Here is a 16,149-nt window from a genome sequence, read left to right on the forward strand (position 1 = left end):
ATGTATCACCAGCTTTAGAATTATTTTATATATCACCGTTCACAAGATTGAAAACGGGTGTATAGTTACTCATGATGTATACGAGGACAACTTCACTAAAAGAATCAGAAAAAAACAAAACTCTTGGTATTTTTTCACCTACCTCGCCCTCCTACCTAAAAACAAACTTCTCTGCTACTATTTACAAAAGCATTGGGTTAGTAAAGTGATGAAAAAAAAGGAGAAATATAAGGAAAATGTAAAGGTCCCAAAGCATCAAAGGAGGTTAGGTTGGAAAGGGAGAGGACTCTACTGGGCCCACAAGTAGATATCCACGCCCTATCCTTGCTAAAATACCAGGGTAGAGAAAAACTTAAATAAGTTAGTTGAATATATGGATCTTTTAGGAAGGCTGACCTTGAAGGACCTAACAACTAAGAAGTGGGTTTAGACACTGAGCATGTCAAAATAGCTATGCTTGACCGAGGCAAATTGGACAAAGCCTTCTCCAATTTCCCAATTATCCCATTGTTCTTGGAGGCCTTGGTCATAAAGGCCTGGCTTCAGGGCTTGCTGCTAACTTAGTGTGGGCAAGGTCTAGAGTTTGACCCCTAACACTGCCAAAAGAAAAAAGACGAAAGTTAATGTCATGGGTTATGCAGCCTTTTTATTGAAGTATCTATGACATTTTAATGTCTAAACAACAAAAAAATCATTATCATTTGTTTCTTCTAGAAAATAGATAGTGAAACTATAATAAATTTTTTTTATAAAAGCAAATATATTGTGGATTTTCTTTTCCCCTTTATACTTTCAAGCTATATTATATATACCTTAGTATATATACTTATACAGACTTACCCAATGCACCCTTTTAAAATACTGCATTTAGTCTTTAATAATTTCATACATCTATATAATGTACTTTGATCATTTTTATCCCCTGCCCCCCTTTCGCATACTCCCCCTACTTTCTCTGGAACTCTTTTTCCCAACACACCCTCTGTTCATGTCTTCTCTCCCACTCCAGCTAATAACACAGTTTAATTAGTGTTGCTTATATACATCTGTGTTTATTTACCAGATCATGGGCAACTTATTAATAGCTATCTCTCTAAAGAAAAACGACTCCTCCTTCAGCATCCATTAACTGACAACAGCTCCCCAACTAAGGGTGGTAACTCAAGTGCCCCTCCCCTATCCACGTTAGAATGTCAAGGAGCTCAATCTTGTGCAGGTCTTGGGTAGGTAACCACAACTGCTATGGTTCATGAGCTCCAGAAGAAGGAGTTTCACAACACTCTCCCCATCCTCAGCCCTTGCATTCTTTCTGTTTGTTCTTCCACAACATCACTTGATTCGTGTGTGTGTGTGTGTGTGTTACAGATGGTCCATTTAGGACTGAGCATTGAACAGTCAACTATCCTCCATATTTTGAGCAGTTATACATCTCTGCATTAGCCACTATCCACTGTAAAAATTGAAGCATCTCTGACCAAGGTGGTGAACAGCCCTAATCTCTGCATATAAGCATAACTATTTAAAAGACAGTGTGATAGCATGTCCATCGTACGAAACATGAGTGAGTTCTTGTCTTAGAGCTTATGACCTCTCTGGCACGATGCAGAGGCTTCAAATCCAATCGTAACGTGGTTGGTTACCACCACAGCATTCACGCCACTCCTTATTAGAGGCATCTTGCCTGGAAGGCCAGTTTTTTGTCAGCAGGGTCCACGCAGATGTAGAAACAATTCTACCGGCTCAAGGAGAGGCCTGTTAAATGATGACATGACTGAAATATATTTAAACTGTGAAAAAGAAGACCCTAACCAGATCATCAGTTTAATCTGCATACACAGACAACCTCCCTTCCCCCATTTTAGTCCTACTGACTTGGAAGAGCTAACATCTGAAACCAGGCACAGTAATCCAAACAATTGGGAGGCTAAGGTAGGATCAAAAATTTGAGGCCAACTTGGGCTACAGAGATCCTGTCTCAAATAACAACAACAAACCCTACATACCACTTGCCAATTTTTGTTTTGGTATCAAAGCACAATATTTAAGCTGACAGAGAAGAGGTAGTATATTCCACACATTTCCAACCACAGGTTTGAGTGAGCCTGGTTTTCCTATTTTTCAAACATAAATTACAATAGATCAAATGTAGATTCCAACTATCTTCAATTGAGTGGATCATTTAAGACATCTGCAAAAACATAAAAACAATTCTATTTTTCTCATTAAAATTTTTTTGGAACATATAGTTATTTTGTTATATTAATACACAACAGCTTTTATGGGAGGTGGGAGTTGAGACAAGAATGCTGTGTAGCCCAAGCAGTCTGAAAATCATAATATTTTTGATTTTTCCTTCTTAAGTACTGGCATTATGCAACTATGTTCCACCTTGTCCACCAACAGATTATTTTTAAATGAATAATATTTTTAAAATGATTTAGTCTTCATTTCAAATGTTGTCAACATTGATAAATATAATTCACATGAGCTGTAACATTTTGGAGACCTCTGATTTAAGAGCTCTTAGGAATGTGAGATCTTTGATGTAGGCCCCTGTAGCAGGCACACCTCTTCCCATAAGCTGAGATTAATACACATACTCATAAAGTCAGAACTTTTGCTTCTATCAGTTTAAACATATATAGTCACAACTCACCCAGAGGAAATTAAAATCTCAGAGTAATTGTAATAGAAAAAATTTGATACTTAAGTATTTAAAGTGATCTTTTATTAATCTGCTATATAATTTCAATCCAAGTAAAATTAAGTTATTCACTAATCTCGGCTTCACATATTTTCCCCCTCAGAATAATCTTGAATGGAGGCAGTTTCAACATTCAAATCCATGATATGAACAGTGACTAAAAAGTACATCGGCTCCAAGTGTCTGTCTCCGCCTAAGCCCTTGTGTGGCGAGTCTGGTTAGTGGCGGTGAATACCGCACAGAGGGCAGCCGTGATGAGCAGATGCATCCCTTCGTAGAGAAGCTTTGGGGAAAACACACTCCATATGAACAAGTGATAGCGCAGAGACGTCACCAGGACAATGTACGTGGCGACTGGAACAGAGCCAATCAATGCATAGCAGAAGCAAGCCCGGCTTAGTGCTGAACCACTGTTGACAAGACAAACACATGTCATGTTTCTACTTAGAAAATAACAATGAACAATCTTGCTTCTGGCCTAGAGCACCCTGTAACTTCTCTTCTGTGAACCTGTTGGGTCACTGAACATAATGACAGCTGTGCTACAAGGGCTATAAGGAAAAGTAAGACTAGGCTGGTGAGATGGCTGTGGGTAAACGGCACTTGCTGCTAAGTCTGACAATCTGAGTTCAATCCCTAGGACTCGTATGGTAGAAGAAGGAAACTGACTCTTACAAGTTGTCTTCTGACCTATATGTGTCACACACACACACACACACACACACACACACACCCCAAATAAGTCAATGTAATAAAAATGAAGACCAGGAATCCTTCTTTTAAAAAGGAGAGGTAAAGCCTAATAAACTCATAAAACATAGCAAACAAGCATTTCTATAAAGAACAGAACAGCAAGTCTAATGAGAAGGGCAGCAGCTGTCCCTCAAGCTCTTAGACATACTTCTAACCTACGGGAGCCCCACTTCCTGCGGAGGTGAGCTAGTTATCACACTGGATTACTTCTAACCCACGGGAGCCCCACTTCCTGCGGAGGTGAGCTAGTTATCACACTGGATTACTTCTAACCCACGGGAGCCCCACTTCCTGCGGAGGTGAGCTAGTTATCACACTGGATTACTTCTAACCCACGGGAGCCCCACTTCCTGCGGAGGTGAGCTAGTTATCACACTGGATTACTGAAAATCATCCATTGCCTCTTAAGTCAGAAGTTCTCATCTCTATCTCTGTGTCTGTAGGGTCACTTGAGTGTGTGGACACTGAAAGTTGGTTGTGACCAGTGGGAATCATGCTACAAAAAAATTAGGCAGCGATGTGAATTGAACATGTCAGAAAGGCCACAGACATAAGCTGTAGCTCACAGCAGGTTGTGAGGTGAGGCAGCAAACCTGGAGCTGGTGGTCGAGTCTGGGAAGCATACAAGTCCTTCCACAATGAGGTTATGGATGGGATGTGGAAGCTGGGACCACAGGATTTACAAATCTGGAGCTATCACAGATTCATGAGAATAAAATATACTTATGTAATGCTTGTATTGATGGTGTAAAAACAAAGGAGTGGTTCCTATCTGGGGAATGATGTTCCTGAATGTAGACCATGAGTGGCAAATCAGCCCTGCTGTGGTGTGCATTTAGAGGCAGAGTGGCAAGTGTGTGCACATGGTTGTCTGTGCATTTGTGCACCTGGGTGTGTTCTGTAAGGCATGTTCTATCCTGTTGATCAGGATGCCATTTTAGGACATCCTCCTAAACATCTGTTTCCATGCTCATTATCCAGTGTTGAGCACCAACAGCTACTCAGCGGCCAAAAGACAAGACTTGGTTCTGAGCACCGGACCCCTTGCTTTCTCAAACGGTGTCGCCAGTGGATGGTCTGAGCTAAACTCTCTTCAACACCACCTCAGCTTTCACTGGCTTCTCATCTTGGTCGTGGCACATTTTCTCCTATTTAGTTCCCCACTGTTACACCAGACTTGACCCCCTCCATACAGGTATCCCCAGCACTTTCTGTTTTACTCCTCAGGCTTGAACTGCTAGCTCCTACTTGGCACCTGACCCAAGGGCAAGGGTTACCTTGTCACAACCCAAGTGACTGCAAATGTTTCATGTACAGTGCACCAGTGCACCAAAAAGTAAAGACTGGGCATAAGCCTTGTGGATAAAGGGCTCTGCTGCCCTGTCTGGGGAGCATAAACAGGGTATCTGTGCTGAGGCAATGCTCTACCAATGGATTTTTCCTTACCTGACACGTAAGCACATGGTACCGTGGGTTTCCACATGGCGTTGCCTTGTGGAGCAGTTTTTAGAATTATCCATGTAGAATATTATGCATATTGCTGCCATAACATCAGCATAGGATTTCGGCACTACTGAAAGCAGGCAGTTTATAGCAACCACCACTACCAGATTCTGACCCCAAGCCTCATGTGTGGGTTATATAATTTAAGATGAACTTTCTATAGGCTGCATTTAAGTGCAGGCATAGAACATCTACAGGGAATTTACAGTTTTCTCCCCTGAAAAGCAGAACATCAGTCTGCTTTGTTTCTCTCCATAACAAATATGCAAATGTAGTTTGCATAGAAGGATGTTTCTCTTTTGGCTGAGACCACCACAGTTTCTTGTCCAGCTTTTGAGAGCTTTCTGTAGTGACATTTGAGCTAGTAACTAAGGCTTGAACACCTTTTCCTGAGGGAAATGCAGTACCAGTGAACTAGTGGGCCATTCTAGTCTTGAACCTGCTGAGTTCAGTGCTATCTGGGTCCCTCCATGGAGGTGCCAATAGGAGGTCAGATATGAGTCGAGAGCTGAGAAGGGAGCCTGGGCTACGGACATGAACTTGGAGATCTCAGAGCTAGTCTAGGAAGTAAGCAGACGGGATGGAATGAGGACAAACCCATGAGAGAAGCCAGGATAAAGCCAGAGGAGAAGCAGAACCACAGACAACACTGGCAGGAACAGGGTTGTGCAGCCGACAGGCCACTGAGTAAGCAAGGAAGCCTGGAGACACCCCGAGAGGAGTCACCCCCAACAGTCACCACAAGAGCCCGGAGACACCCCAAGAGGAGTCACCCCTGACAGCCACCAGAGAGCCTGGAGATACCCCGTGAGGAGTTACCCCTGAGAGTCACAAGAGCCTGGAGACACCCCAAGAGGAGTCACCCCTGACAGTCACAAGAGCCTGGAGACACCCCAAGAGGAGTCACCCCTGACAGTCACAAGAGCCTGGAGACACCCCAAGGAGTCACCCCTGAGAGTCACAAGAGCCTGGAGACACCCCGAGGAGTCACCCCTGACAGTCACAAGAGCCTGGAGACACCCCGAGGAGTCACCCCTGAGAGTCACAAGAGCCTGGAGACACCCCGAGGAGTCACCCCTGAGAGTCACAAGAGCCTGGAGACACCCCGAGAGGAGTCACCCCTGACAGCCACCACAAGAGCCTGGAGACACCCCGAGGAGTCACCCCTGACAGCCACCACAAGAGCCTGGAGACACCCCGAGAGGAGTCACCCCTGACAGCCACCACAAGAGCCACTCTTCTAATCACAACCGGGAAGAGGGAATGAGAACATGAAAGCCTCAACTTCACCTCTAAGTCTGGGATATGGGACATGAAAAGACTGGGAAGAAGTTCTGGTTGGTAGAACCACACCCATTCAGTGTGTGGGAGGCTGGACCAGTGTCGCAGAGAAAGAGGCTAGTTTTCTGTGGTTCAGGCACATTAAGAATACACATGCACAGCTGGATCCAAGAATGTAAGGCAGTGGCTGTGAACAACACACAAACCAACAACTGAAGCAAAAATGAAATAGTAGGACACTGTAGAGAAAACAGGCAGGGACAGGCCGGAACATGCTGGATCCTGGGAAGGGCCTCGAGGCTGCTCAGGCAGATGGTGACTGACTGACTCAGAACCTGTACAGCCAGCAACCATTCCTAGCGTATCCCTTCTGGATCGCCAAAAGGGTTTTTGGAGAACAAGAGTCCATGTCTTTTGTCTCCTTGCCCTCAGAATGGAAGTGGCTCAGAGTCTCCCATCCCATTCCCATTTCCTGGCGGTGATGAGAAGAGTGTCTCTTGCCATGGGACATCTCCTCCTGCTGACCTCAGTGATCTCCAGACTGTACATTTCTTGTCTTTGTCAGTGGTATCCGGCTTTGCTCCTCATCTGGTTTTGCTACATGGCTTTCTTTGTGGTATTTTTCTTCTTGTGTGATTTGAACAGAAAAACTGAAACCTCATCAATAGAGTCCTTCAGACCTGACTGAGGCCTCTGATTCATGAACTACATTTCTTATTTAAGGAAAAAAAAATCAATAAAAAGACCCTCTAACTTTTTGAGTTCAAGTGCCTTGTAAATAAAACAATGTTATTCTTAAAACCCGACAATCTGCAACTACATTTGTTCTGAAAGACAAAGTAAGTGCCTTACTTGTTTGTTTCCGAGCTCAGGAAGTGCACGAGGTGGCTGGCCCAGAGCACAGGTCCCACATATGTTCCAAACACCGTGAGGAATGTGGCTGGAATTTCCATGTAGGTATCTAAGCCCACAAAGCCTGCTGAAATGTCAATGGTGGCAATGTTGTTTGAGTTACCCTGCAACACATAAGAACAAGGTTGCTCTCTCCATATGCGAGCAAGAGGCACTGATCACAGCCGGTCATCTGGCTGCTCCTTAGGTCGCTGGGCTGGCTCTCCAGACCCGAGAAGGGGTAGAAAATAACCTATACAGATCAATCTTTTGAGGAATTTTGCATGCTTCAATTTGACTGATCACAGAAATCTCACACCTTCCTCTAGACATGTCAACTGCTCTCAGGACAAGTGCATGGACCTTTCCTTCAGGACCTCTGCTTGAGGATGGTGCATGTGGTCCTCAGAGGCCCACAGGACACATCCTGGATACTGCCAGACTGGTAATTGCTCACTGAATACCCACTTTTCTACAGCAGCCAAAAGGTTAGCTATAGCCCAATCCTGCGGGGATCCATGCCACATAGTATACAGGCTGATGACTCCCTACATTCTACCAATTATATCCGTGTGCCCAAGCTATTCACTGGTCTTGAGTCTATTATAGGCGAGTTCTGCTGGTTCATGGGGGAGACCAGAGTAGAGTCAGGAGGACCAGATCACCACAGCAAACAGCCCAGGGCTGGTCTTGGGCTGGTCATAGTACTTAAGGAATTATAGATTTCTGTAACTGAATCCAACCACTCTTGACCTTTGGTGACAAAAGGACAAAGGACAAGTCATATAACCTAGAACTGATTCATGGGTAAGGCTGGAGACATATGAAACCAAGAGCAAAATGGAACACAGGGAGGAGACGGACCTATCAGGACAAGACAGATGAAGAGAAGTGGTCAGTATACACAGAGGAGATAAAGCAGAGTTGTGAAGGAAGCTAAAGTAATAAACACCCTCCCTGGGGTTGCCTTCTAAGGCCCACTATCTGCCCGAATACCTTTCTACACAACAAAATAGACTTGGGTTTCTGATGATGGATTTTTAAATACAAGGAAGAAGTCCTATGATCCTCCAGGTCTTAGAGTCTAATAACTGTGGAGACACTCAGTGGTTCCCAGTGTGGACAGCCTTGAGACCAGGGACAAAGGCACATGAAGTACCTTTGCACATTCCCAAAACAGAACACACAAAAGACTTGATGAATTTCCTTTACCCTTTGTACCTAAATCAATTTCTACCTAATCCTCTCTGCAAAGCAACAACCCATTGTCTTATAGATATCTAGATGCATCTACACATCTAGATTTTGTTTTTTTGTTTTTTTTTTTTTTTGAGTCAGGTCTCACTATGTATTTCTAGCTGGCCTCCAACTCACAGACCTCCCTGCCTCTGCCTCCTCAATGCTAGAATTAAAGGTATGCACCACTACACCTGGTCAAGCATGCCTTTTTTAAAATGACAAACTGTACTCTATCTAACAAAATTCACATAAGATTTACATATATTTTCCATACATCTTCAGTTCTTTCACTGAACAGATACAACTTTCCATCTTACAACATTTTCAGAAAGAAAAACTAAAGATATGTGACATAAAGAGTTACTAGTCCTCTATCCATGATAATAACGAAAACCTACCTGAAAATAGAAGAATGCTTGACCAAACCAATAATGCATTACAGTGATCTTGGCTGCATCATGTCTCAGGTGTTTCCAGATGAACTTAGTCATTATAGTCTGAACCAAGAGGCTAAATGCTAACACTGGAAGATTGTGTGGTCTCAAGAGCAATGCTGCCAGGAGAACCAATCCACTATGTATCTCCCACAGACCTACAGTTCTGGTTTTGAAGTCTGTTGCAATGACTTGTGCTTTAAGTAAATCTTTGGTACCCGTGAACAGAATGCCAAGGACAAATACATAAACAAAACGAGCTTCAATAATGCCCCTAAAAAAAAGCAAAACATGTTAGATTCATTTGTACTAGCTAGAAAAATTCAAGTACATAGTTTTCCATTTAAAACATGTATCTAATTAGAGAATGCCTAAATGTGCCAGTATAGCTAAACAAGCTGTGACTACTTTAAACAAACAAACAAACAAAAGGCATGTCTACTTCTACACATGTGCCTTTAAGGAACAGCCAGTTAGGCCAACAGGCGTATGCTGGAATGTACTGTCCTGATGAAGTTTGGGGGAAAACTTGTTTATATGGTCTAAGGATCACCTGATTGCAAGACCAGAGCTATGCCCTTGTAACATGCCAAGAAAATCACTAATCCACTTTGCACAGTTAAATGAAAAACCATTAAGACAGTTCAAGACCTGAGTATCGGAAATTTCCCAAGTTCAAAATGCTAACTGCAATTCAGCATGTTCAATTGCAAATAAATGGATTTAAAGAGAATTTGCAGGTTGACGTGTTTAAGATGTGCAATGTCAGCATGCAGTGGTACAAACTCTTCAGTCTGGTCTCTACGGCTCACAAGTTCTGCTGTTTGAACAATTAATGCTCTGACAACTTCATTATGTGTGAAACAGAAACAGGTTCCTACACATCACAGGGTTATCCTAGGAATTATATATGTGTAAAAAAATTAGACATGAAGGATTTGGCACACAGTAAATGCTTAGTAATATTAAGTAGTAGTAGTAGTATTAAATACTGTTATGAACTAAGTATCTTGGCACTTAATTCAAGTATATAAAGGATACAAGTTATAAGACTATGTCTAATAATTTCATCTTCTTTAATATATTCCTAATACATGGCATTTTCAAAATATTTTATAAATAGTGTACTTATATATTTTAAGATTAATGGTGGAATGTGTGGTGCATACTTTTAATTCCAGCAGTCAGGAGGTAAAGGCAGAGACAGATAGTCTGTGAGTCTGAGGCCAGCCTGATCTACATAGTGAGTTCCAGGCCCAGGCTACATATTGAGATCCTGTTTAAAACAAACAAAACAAGTTTGATTTCCCAGCACCCGGATGGTGGTTCATAACTGTAACTCCAGTTTTGGGGATTCAATGCCTTCTCACATACATAGTGCACATACATACATGCAGATAGAACACACTTAAGGTAATAGTAAATGAATTTTAAATAAAGTAGCAATACAGCAGTATATCTGTTTTAAAATAGATTTCCCGTATCACACTGTCATATGACATTTTGTGCACTATAAAAATCCCCATTTATTATGATCATTTTAATCCAGTGTTGACACTGTGTGTTACATGTGGGGCAGTGTGGCCGGGCTGAGGAGTTGCAGTCAAGTACCCAGTACACCCCTGACCATATGTGTCCCGATATAAAGGCTAACGACAGGTCCATGTGGGTGCCAGTAAAGCAGAATACAGCAAACGTATGGCCATCAAAGTGTTCCACAGAAGAAGCCCTCTCCCAGCAGATAATACCAGGCCACTAGATAGGAAAGAGTAATAGGAAGAGTACCCAAACGAGCTCCCAGACCTCACCAGTCAGTGCTTCTCATTCCTAGGACTTTGACTTTCAATCCTAGACATGTTTGGGCTTTAGACAGGGAAGAAAGGAAAGGGTCAAGAGAAAGGGTCTCGAATACTTGGTAAATATTGACTCACAGCAAATGCAGAACCAGATAGGTCAGGGTCCAAGATGAATTCAGAATTTGAGCAGTTTAGGAACCAGATGGATCTGAAACCAGTGCATTTTTAAAAATCAAGATAGACAGGGTAAGGGATGAATGCATTTTATAGGAAGAAAGAGCATGCTTAGAGGAAAGACACTGGCTACCTTCTCGTTATCTATCAACGCCAAGCTGCTCATAGCAGAGAAAGTAAGGTGATCATAGACTTGAGAGGAATAATGCAGAAATCAAGTGTATAGACACAGGTGAAGACAAGAAATGCATTCACACACTGCACTTGGAGATTAAAAAAAAAAAAGCCCCAAATACAATATGTAATTTTGCCCAAAGTTCCAGACTCCAAAGCCAAGAACAGACTTTGTCTCTACAAAATGTCTCCAGTCTCAACCACCATCTTCTTCATGTTCCCTGTGGCTTTCTGCCTCACTGAAGGCCCCCACCCTGCTGGCACCTGCTACAGAAACCAAGAATCGCGCCACATCTATCAACAGATGTTTTCTGGTATGCCCCTAAGCTTCTGGTTAGAGTCCTCGGCTCTCAATACTGCTAATCCTAGATATCTGTAAGGTACTCAAATGGGTAAAAAGTAAGGCCACGACCTATATATGATATTGGGTCCTAAATATGACAATATTTAATCAACTTAAGTCATATACAAAAAAAAGTTTGGTAAGTTAGAATCATGTGAGTTTGCCTATTGGCTTATAACACCCTTCTGTGTTCTATGAAAACTTACTACCTCATGATTACAAGATCCCACAGAGGGCTTCAACATATCTGTGAGGGTTGTTTCACTACTGCTGGACAACTACAAATTATTTACTCCTTCAACTGCAAATGATGTTTCAAAGAACATGAGGGTATCTTATTTCCGATGGCCCCTCTGATTGTATTCTCGAGGTACTTTTGAGAACAGATATAACCATACCAAGAAGGCTAGCCACACTCTGCAGCCCTGTCCAGTCACCTGTAGTTCTATCACAGACACCAGACTCTTGATTTGCACAACAGGAGTCCGCTGGCCTGACAGGAGTAACATAGGAAAGCTAGCCTCCTTCCCCGGCTGCTGGGAGTGTCCACGCTATTACTGTCCACGCTATGTAAGTCACAGCTCAGCTTAGCAAGACTAAATCCTGGTATATGAAGGTTGCTGTTAGCTCATTTATCACTTCATTCATCAGTCTGAGGACTTAATTTGGTTATTAATTAAAAAGAAGTACAATGAGCTTACTTCTAAATTATTTTTCTCCCAAGAGTGCTAACAAAGTGGCTCACTACAGTCTTCTTTGCCAGGATACAATAGCTGCAAATGAAATCATTATTAACAAAAACTACACTCCGGGGTCTGGAGAGACAGTTGACAGGTTAAGAGCATGGGGCTCTTCCATAGGCCCTGGTTTCAGCTCCTAGCACCCACAAGGTAGCTCACAACTATCTGTAACTCCATTCTAGGGGATTTGGCTTTCTCACATGGACATAACTACATGTAAAACACCAAAGAGCATAAAATAATAAATTACTTAAAAAATAAACTCCACTACTGTAAAGATTAGCCTGGCATCTTTTTATTTAGTACAGAAAACACTGAAATACATAAAAGCAAACTTTGTGTCTCTAGTTCACTTACTTTGAAATGCTTTTGTTGTCTGGTTGCCATGGAAACAGCACAATCCCAGTGGCTGCCCTGTAGCAGAAGACACCCAGCAGCCCCAGTGCTAAGGCTGCCTTGGATACAAGGGAGCATCCCTTTTGAACCAGCATGAAGATCACAACCAGGGAAAGGGCAGCCAGGCCTGAGAGTTGAGCTTTGTGATCAGAACTGAAATAAGACAGAAGATGTCCAAATTACCACCAGCAGAATTGTGGGTATTGAAGGGTTTTTAAAGAATTACAATCAGATGATTTTTCTAGAAAGCCAGAAAACAAAACGAGTTCTTAAAATGTCACAAAGACAACCATGCTGAGATCTCACTCACTTCTTACTCTTAGGATGGTCTCAGATGCTGGCATTAGGTACAAACAGTTCTGTCCTCCGGTCTCCTCGACTTGCTTCGTGCTCATCCTGGCTCTACTGTTCTCTCATAAGCTCAAGTCTCTCGGCCCTAGCTTCTGACAGGTGCTGTCCCGCTGAGCGGAGAAGCATAGGTAGTGCTACGTGTAAAAGAATTCTGGCAAGGCTAGCTCCCTTATATTATTTACAGCCTATGCTCATAAAGCTAATGAGCTTCGATAGCTAATAGTTGTTAAATACATATTCTGGAAAGATATACATAGAAACGAGAAAAGATTTTAGAAAAGTGAATGAAACTGGGAATGGTGATATACATCTATAATCTTGACAAATGAGATCACAAGTTTGAGGTCAGCCTTGGGGATACAGAGCAAGACTTTGTCTCAAAACACACACACAGAGCGGGGTGGGGGAGCGGGGAGGGAAGAGGAAGAGAGAAAGAGAGAGAGAGAGAGAGAGAGAGAGAGAGAGAGAGAGAGAGAGAACAACAATAACAAAAAAAACCACAAAGAAAAAAGAAAAAGAAAAACAAACCAGAAAATGGCATAAGACAGTTGACTGTCAGGACAGGAAGAGATGATTTAAAACCAGAGACCTCACCCTAGAGGAGGTCTCACCCTGGAGGAGGTCCTCACCCTGGAGGAGGTCTCACCCTGGAGGAGGTCCTCACCCTGGAGGAGGTCCTCACCCTGGAGGTCCTCACCCTGGAGGTTCCACCCTGGAGGAGGTCCTCACCCTGGAGGAGGTCCTCACCCTGGAGGTTCCACCCTGGAGGAGGTCCTCACCCTGGAGGAGGTCCTCACCCTGGAGGAGGTCCTCACCCTGGAGGTTCCACCCTGGAGGAGGTCCTCACCCTGGAGGAGCTCACCCTGGAGGAGGTCCTCACCCTGGAGGAGGTCCTCACCCTGGAGGAGGTCCTCACCCTGGAGGAGGTCCCACCCTGGAGGAGGTCCTCACCCTGGAGGAGGTTCCACCCTGGAGGAGATCCTCACCCTGGAGGAGGTCCTCACCCTGGAGGAGGTCCCACCCTGGAGGAGGTCCTCACCCTGGAGGAGGTTCCACCCTGGAGGAGGTCCCACCCTGGAGGAGGTCCTCACCCTGGAGGAGGTCCCACCCTGGAGGAGGTCCTCACCCTGGAGGAGGTCCCACCCTGGAGGAGGTCTCACCCTGGAGGTCTCTGCTATGCTTTACACTGAACACCCTAGATATTCCACTAGACTGCTGTATACTACCACAGAAAAGTGGTATTAAAACAGCTTTGGAGTGGGCAGCTAATGAGGCTTATAAAATGGCTCTCTATAACTTGAATGGCCCAGGAATTCAAGAAAGAAAAAAAAAAACAGGGTGCAGGAAGCAGTACAATTGAGAAGGCAAGCAGGACACACATGAACCAAATGCTTCAATTTTCCAGAAAAACAAAACAGAGTCCATTATGTTCTTCTAAGACCTGGAACTCCTTATCATATCAACCACTTCATATACCCAGACTGAGGAGACAGGGCTGATTACCAGGCCCTGTGCCTCTTTCCTTCCTGAACTCCAAAGTGAGGACCACACTGTGCTGTTTCTCCAGGGCTGTTGTGCAGGCACATGGCAGAATCTACAAAGATGCCTGTTTTAACTGTGAGATTATGAAAGTTTGATAACTTAGCTAATACTTAGGGGAATTCTCTATGAGTCTCTGGATTAGAGAAAGCAGTCTTTCTTTGATGCCCACATCCAGGTTGACTGTGAACTTGTAAGGTTTTGGGAATACCATTTGCTTTTGTTTCTCCTCCACACAGATACAAAGTCACGCCACAGTATCCACTTGAAACTTCCCAAGCACTAGCAGGAGCACCTCTGACCCACTGCGCTACAATTCTAGCAGTTCTGAAACTGTTTGTTCCTCTGAGCATTCTCATTTGCTGTTCTTTTACATTGTTGCCAGACAATAAAAAATCAAGACAGTCTGGTCTGGACTTTGTCAGACTCAGATTCTTCCGTTTACTTCAAGTCTCTTCTTAAAAGCCTCAATCTAACCCATCTACATCTCTTCCTGGCTCTGCAGCCTCAGCAGAAAGCTCCGGAGATATTGAGAGACCTGCTATACACTTTTCCTTCTAAGGGTGGAGGGAGAGAGGCATGACTGATGAGAAAGGAGAATCAGAAGGCAAGATGCTCCAGAGACCACAGCCTTCTGCCTACTGACCTTGTCCTCTTGTCCACGGGCAGCAGTGTAGAATGAACCACCATGGACTTGATCTCAGAATTACATCTTTATCACAATGATCATTTCAAAACTCACAGGGTCTCAATCATTAACAATTACTCTGATTCCACATTAATAAGTCAAATCTATTAAGCGAGCCTCTTTTCAACTTCATGGGGTATATTTTCTATTTCTTTAGATCTCAAGTATTATCTTAGTCTTTATCTTTAAAAGGACACAATGCAGAAAAGGCAGGCAAATCAGCTGCAGACAGTTGCAGTCCATAGGTCGTGCTCACCTGGTAAGCCAGTGGCTGAAGTCGGGCCGGTGGGCTCCCTGCACCCCTGTCTGGTTCAAGGACCTCAGTAGCCGGCAGCAAATCAGCACCAGCCATGGACTTGCCAGCACTGCCCACCATTTGCAGCTTCCTTTTGTTTCAGAAAGGGAGACCCCTTTACCCTTTCTGTCAGGCTCAAACGTACTATAGCTTGTGCTGTCCTTCCGGGTACAAGCAAGTATGTCCACACATCCTTGTTCAACATGGAAGTGATGTTGAGGTTCACAGTCATCTCCCACAAAGTAACTCCTACAGGTTTCCTGACTCAGAGCCAGGCACAGAGTGTTAACAAGGAAGTACCAGGTCTGATGTTCTTCCTCCACAAAGCTGCTGGCTCCCAGGCTCAGGACATGGCCCACTGTGCCCAGAAGAAGGAGGAGATCCACTTCTGACCATTCTGAGCTGGGATGAGATGCACTCTGTTAGAAGGAAAGATAGTTTCTGAAGGATAACCTGGAAATTATATCCATCACCTGCACAGTCCCTGGCTCACAGTGGAAAGGCCTCGTGACAGACCCTTGCTGTCTTCCCATCGAACCCAGACTGCCTACTGTGGAAGGAAGCCCCTGCATGGGAGGCACCGGCCCCTCTTCCTGCAGCGCAGCCCAGAGAAGGTCCAGACATTCTTATGCTAACCACAAGGACACGGACATACCATGTCAGTCAGCTGTCCTCCCCAGGACTCTAAGCCCCAAGCTCAGTGTCAGAGACTGAAAGCAGGCCCTCAACACAGTGATTGTGTCCAAAGAATTGCCCAGAAGATCCCAGCCCAGCTGTCATGTTCCTTGCATGACACCAATTTCCCCAGGACTGCATAGTTTCCACTATAATGGGTACTTCGCCTGAAA

The 16,149-nt window shown here is 43.9% G+C and overlaps 1 protein-coding gene across 3 annotated transcripts in view; it reads right to left on the reverse strand.

The window, feature by feature from the left end:
* Nucleotides 1-626: 626 nt before the first annotated feature.
* The window catches only part of Pigg (phosphatidylinositol glycan anchor biosynthesis class G (EMM blood group)), a 37,073-nt gene continuing 21,550 nt past the window's right edge, over nt 627-16,149 (reverse strand). For 2 of the 3 annotated variants that reach the window (XM_048447042.3, XM_048447039.3), the window contains 5 exons: nt 15,263-15,720; nt 12,390-12,581; nt 8,770-9,079; nt 7,094-7,257; nt 627-3,114 (listed from right to left, as the gene is read on the reverse strand). In XM_048447042.3, coding sequence (XP_048302999.1) covers nt 2,898-3,114; nt 7,094-7,257; nt 8,770-9,079; nt 12,390-12,581; nt 15,263-15,720 — 1,341 coding nt within the window. In that variant the 3' untranslated portion in view covers nt 627-2,897. The remainder of the gene's footprint in view (nt 3,115-7,093; nt 7,258-8,769; nt 9,080-12,389; nt 12,582-15,262; nt 15,721-16,149) is intronic. The other variant, XM_048447041.3, reaches the window with a different exon arrangement.

The sequence above is a fragment of the Myodes glareolus genome, chromosome 8 (genome assembly GCF_982192425.1).
Source record: "Myodes glareolus chromosome 8, mMyoGla1.1, whole genome shotgun sequence".
Lineage (NCBI taxonomy): Eukaryota > Metazoa > Chordata > Mammalia > Rodentia > Cricetidae > Myodes > Myodes glareolus.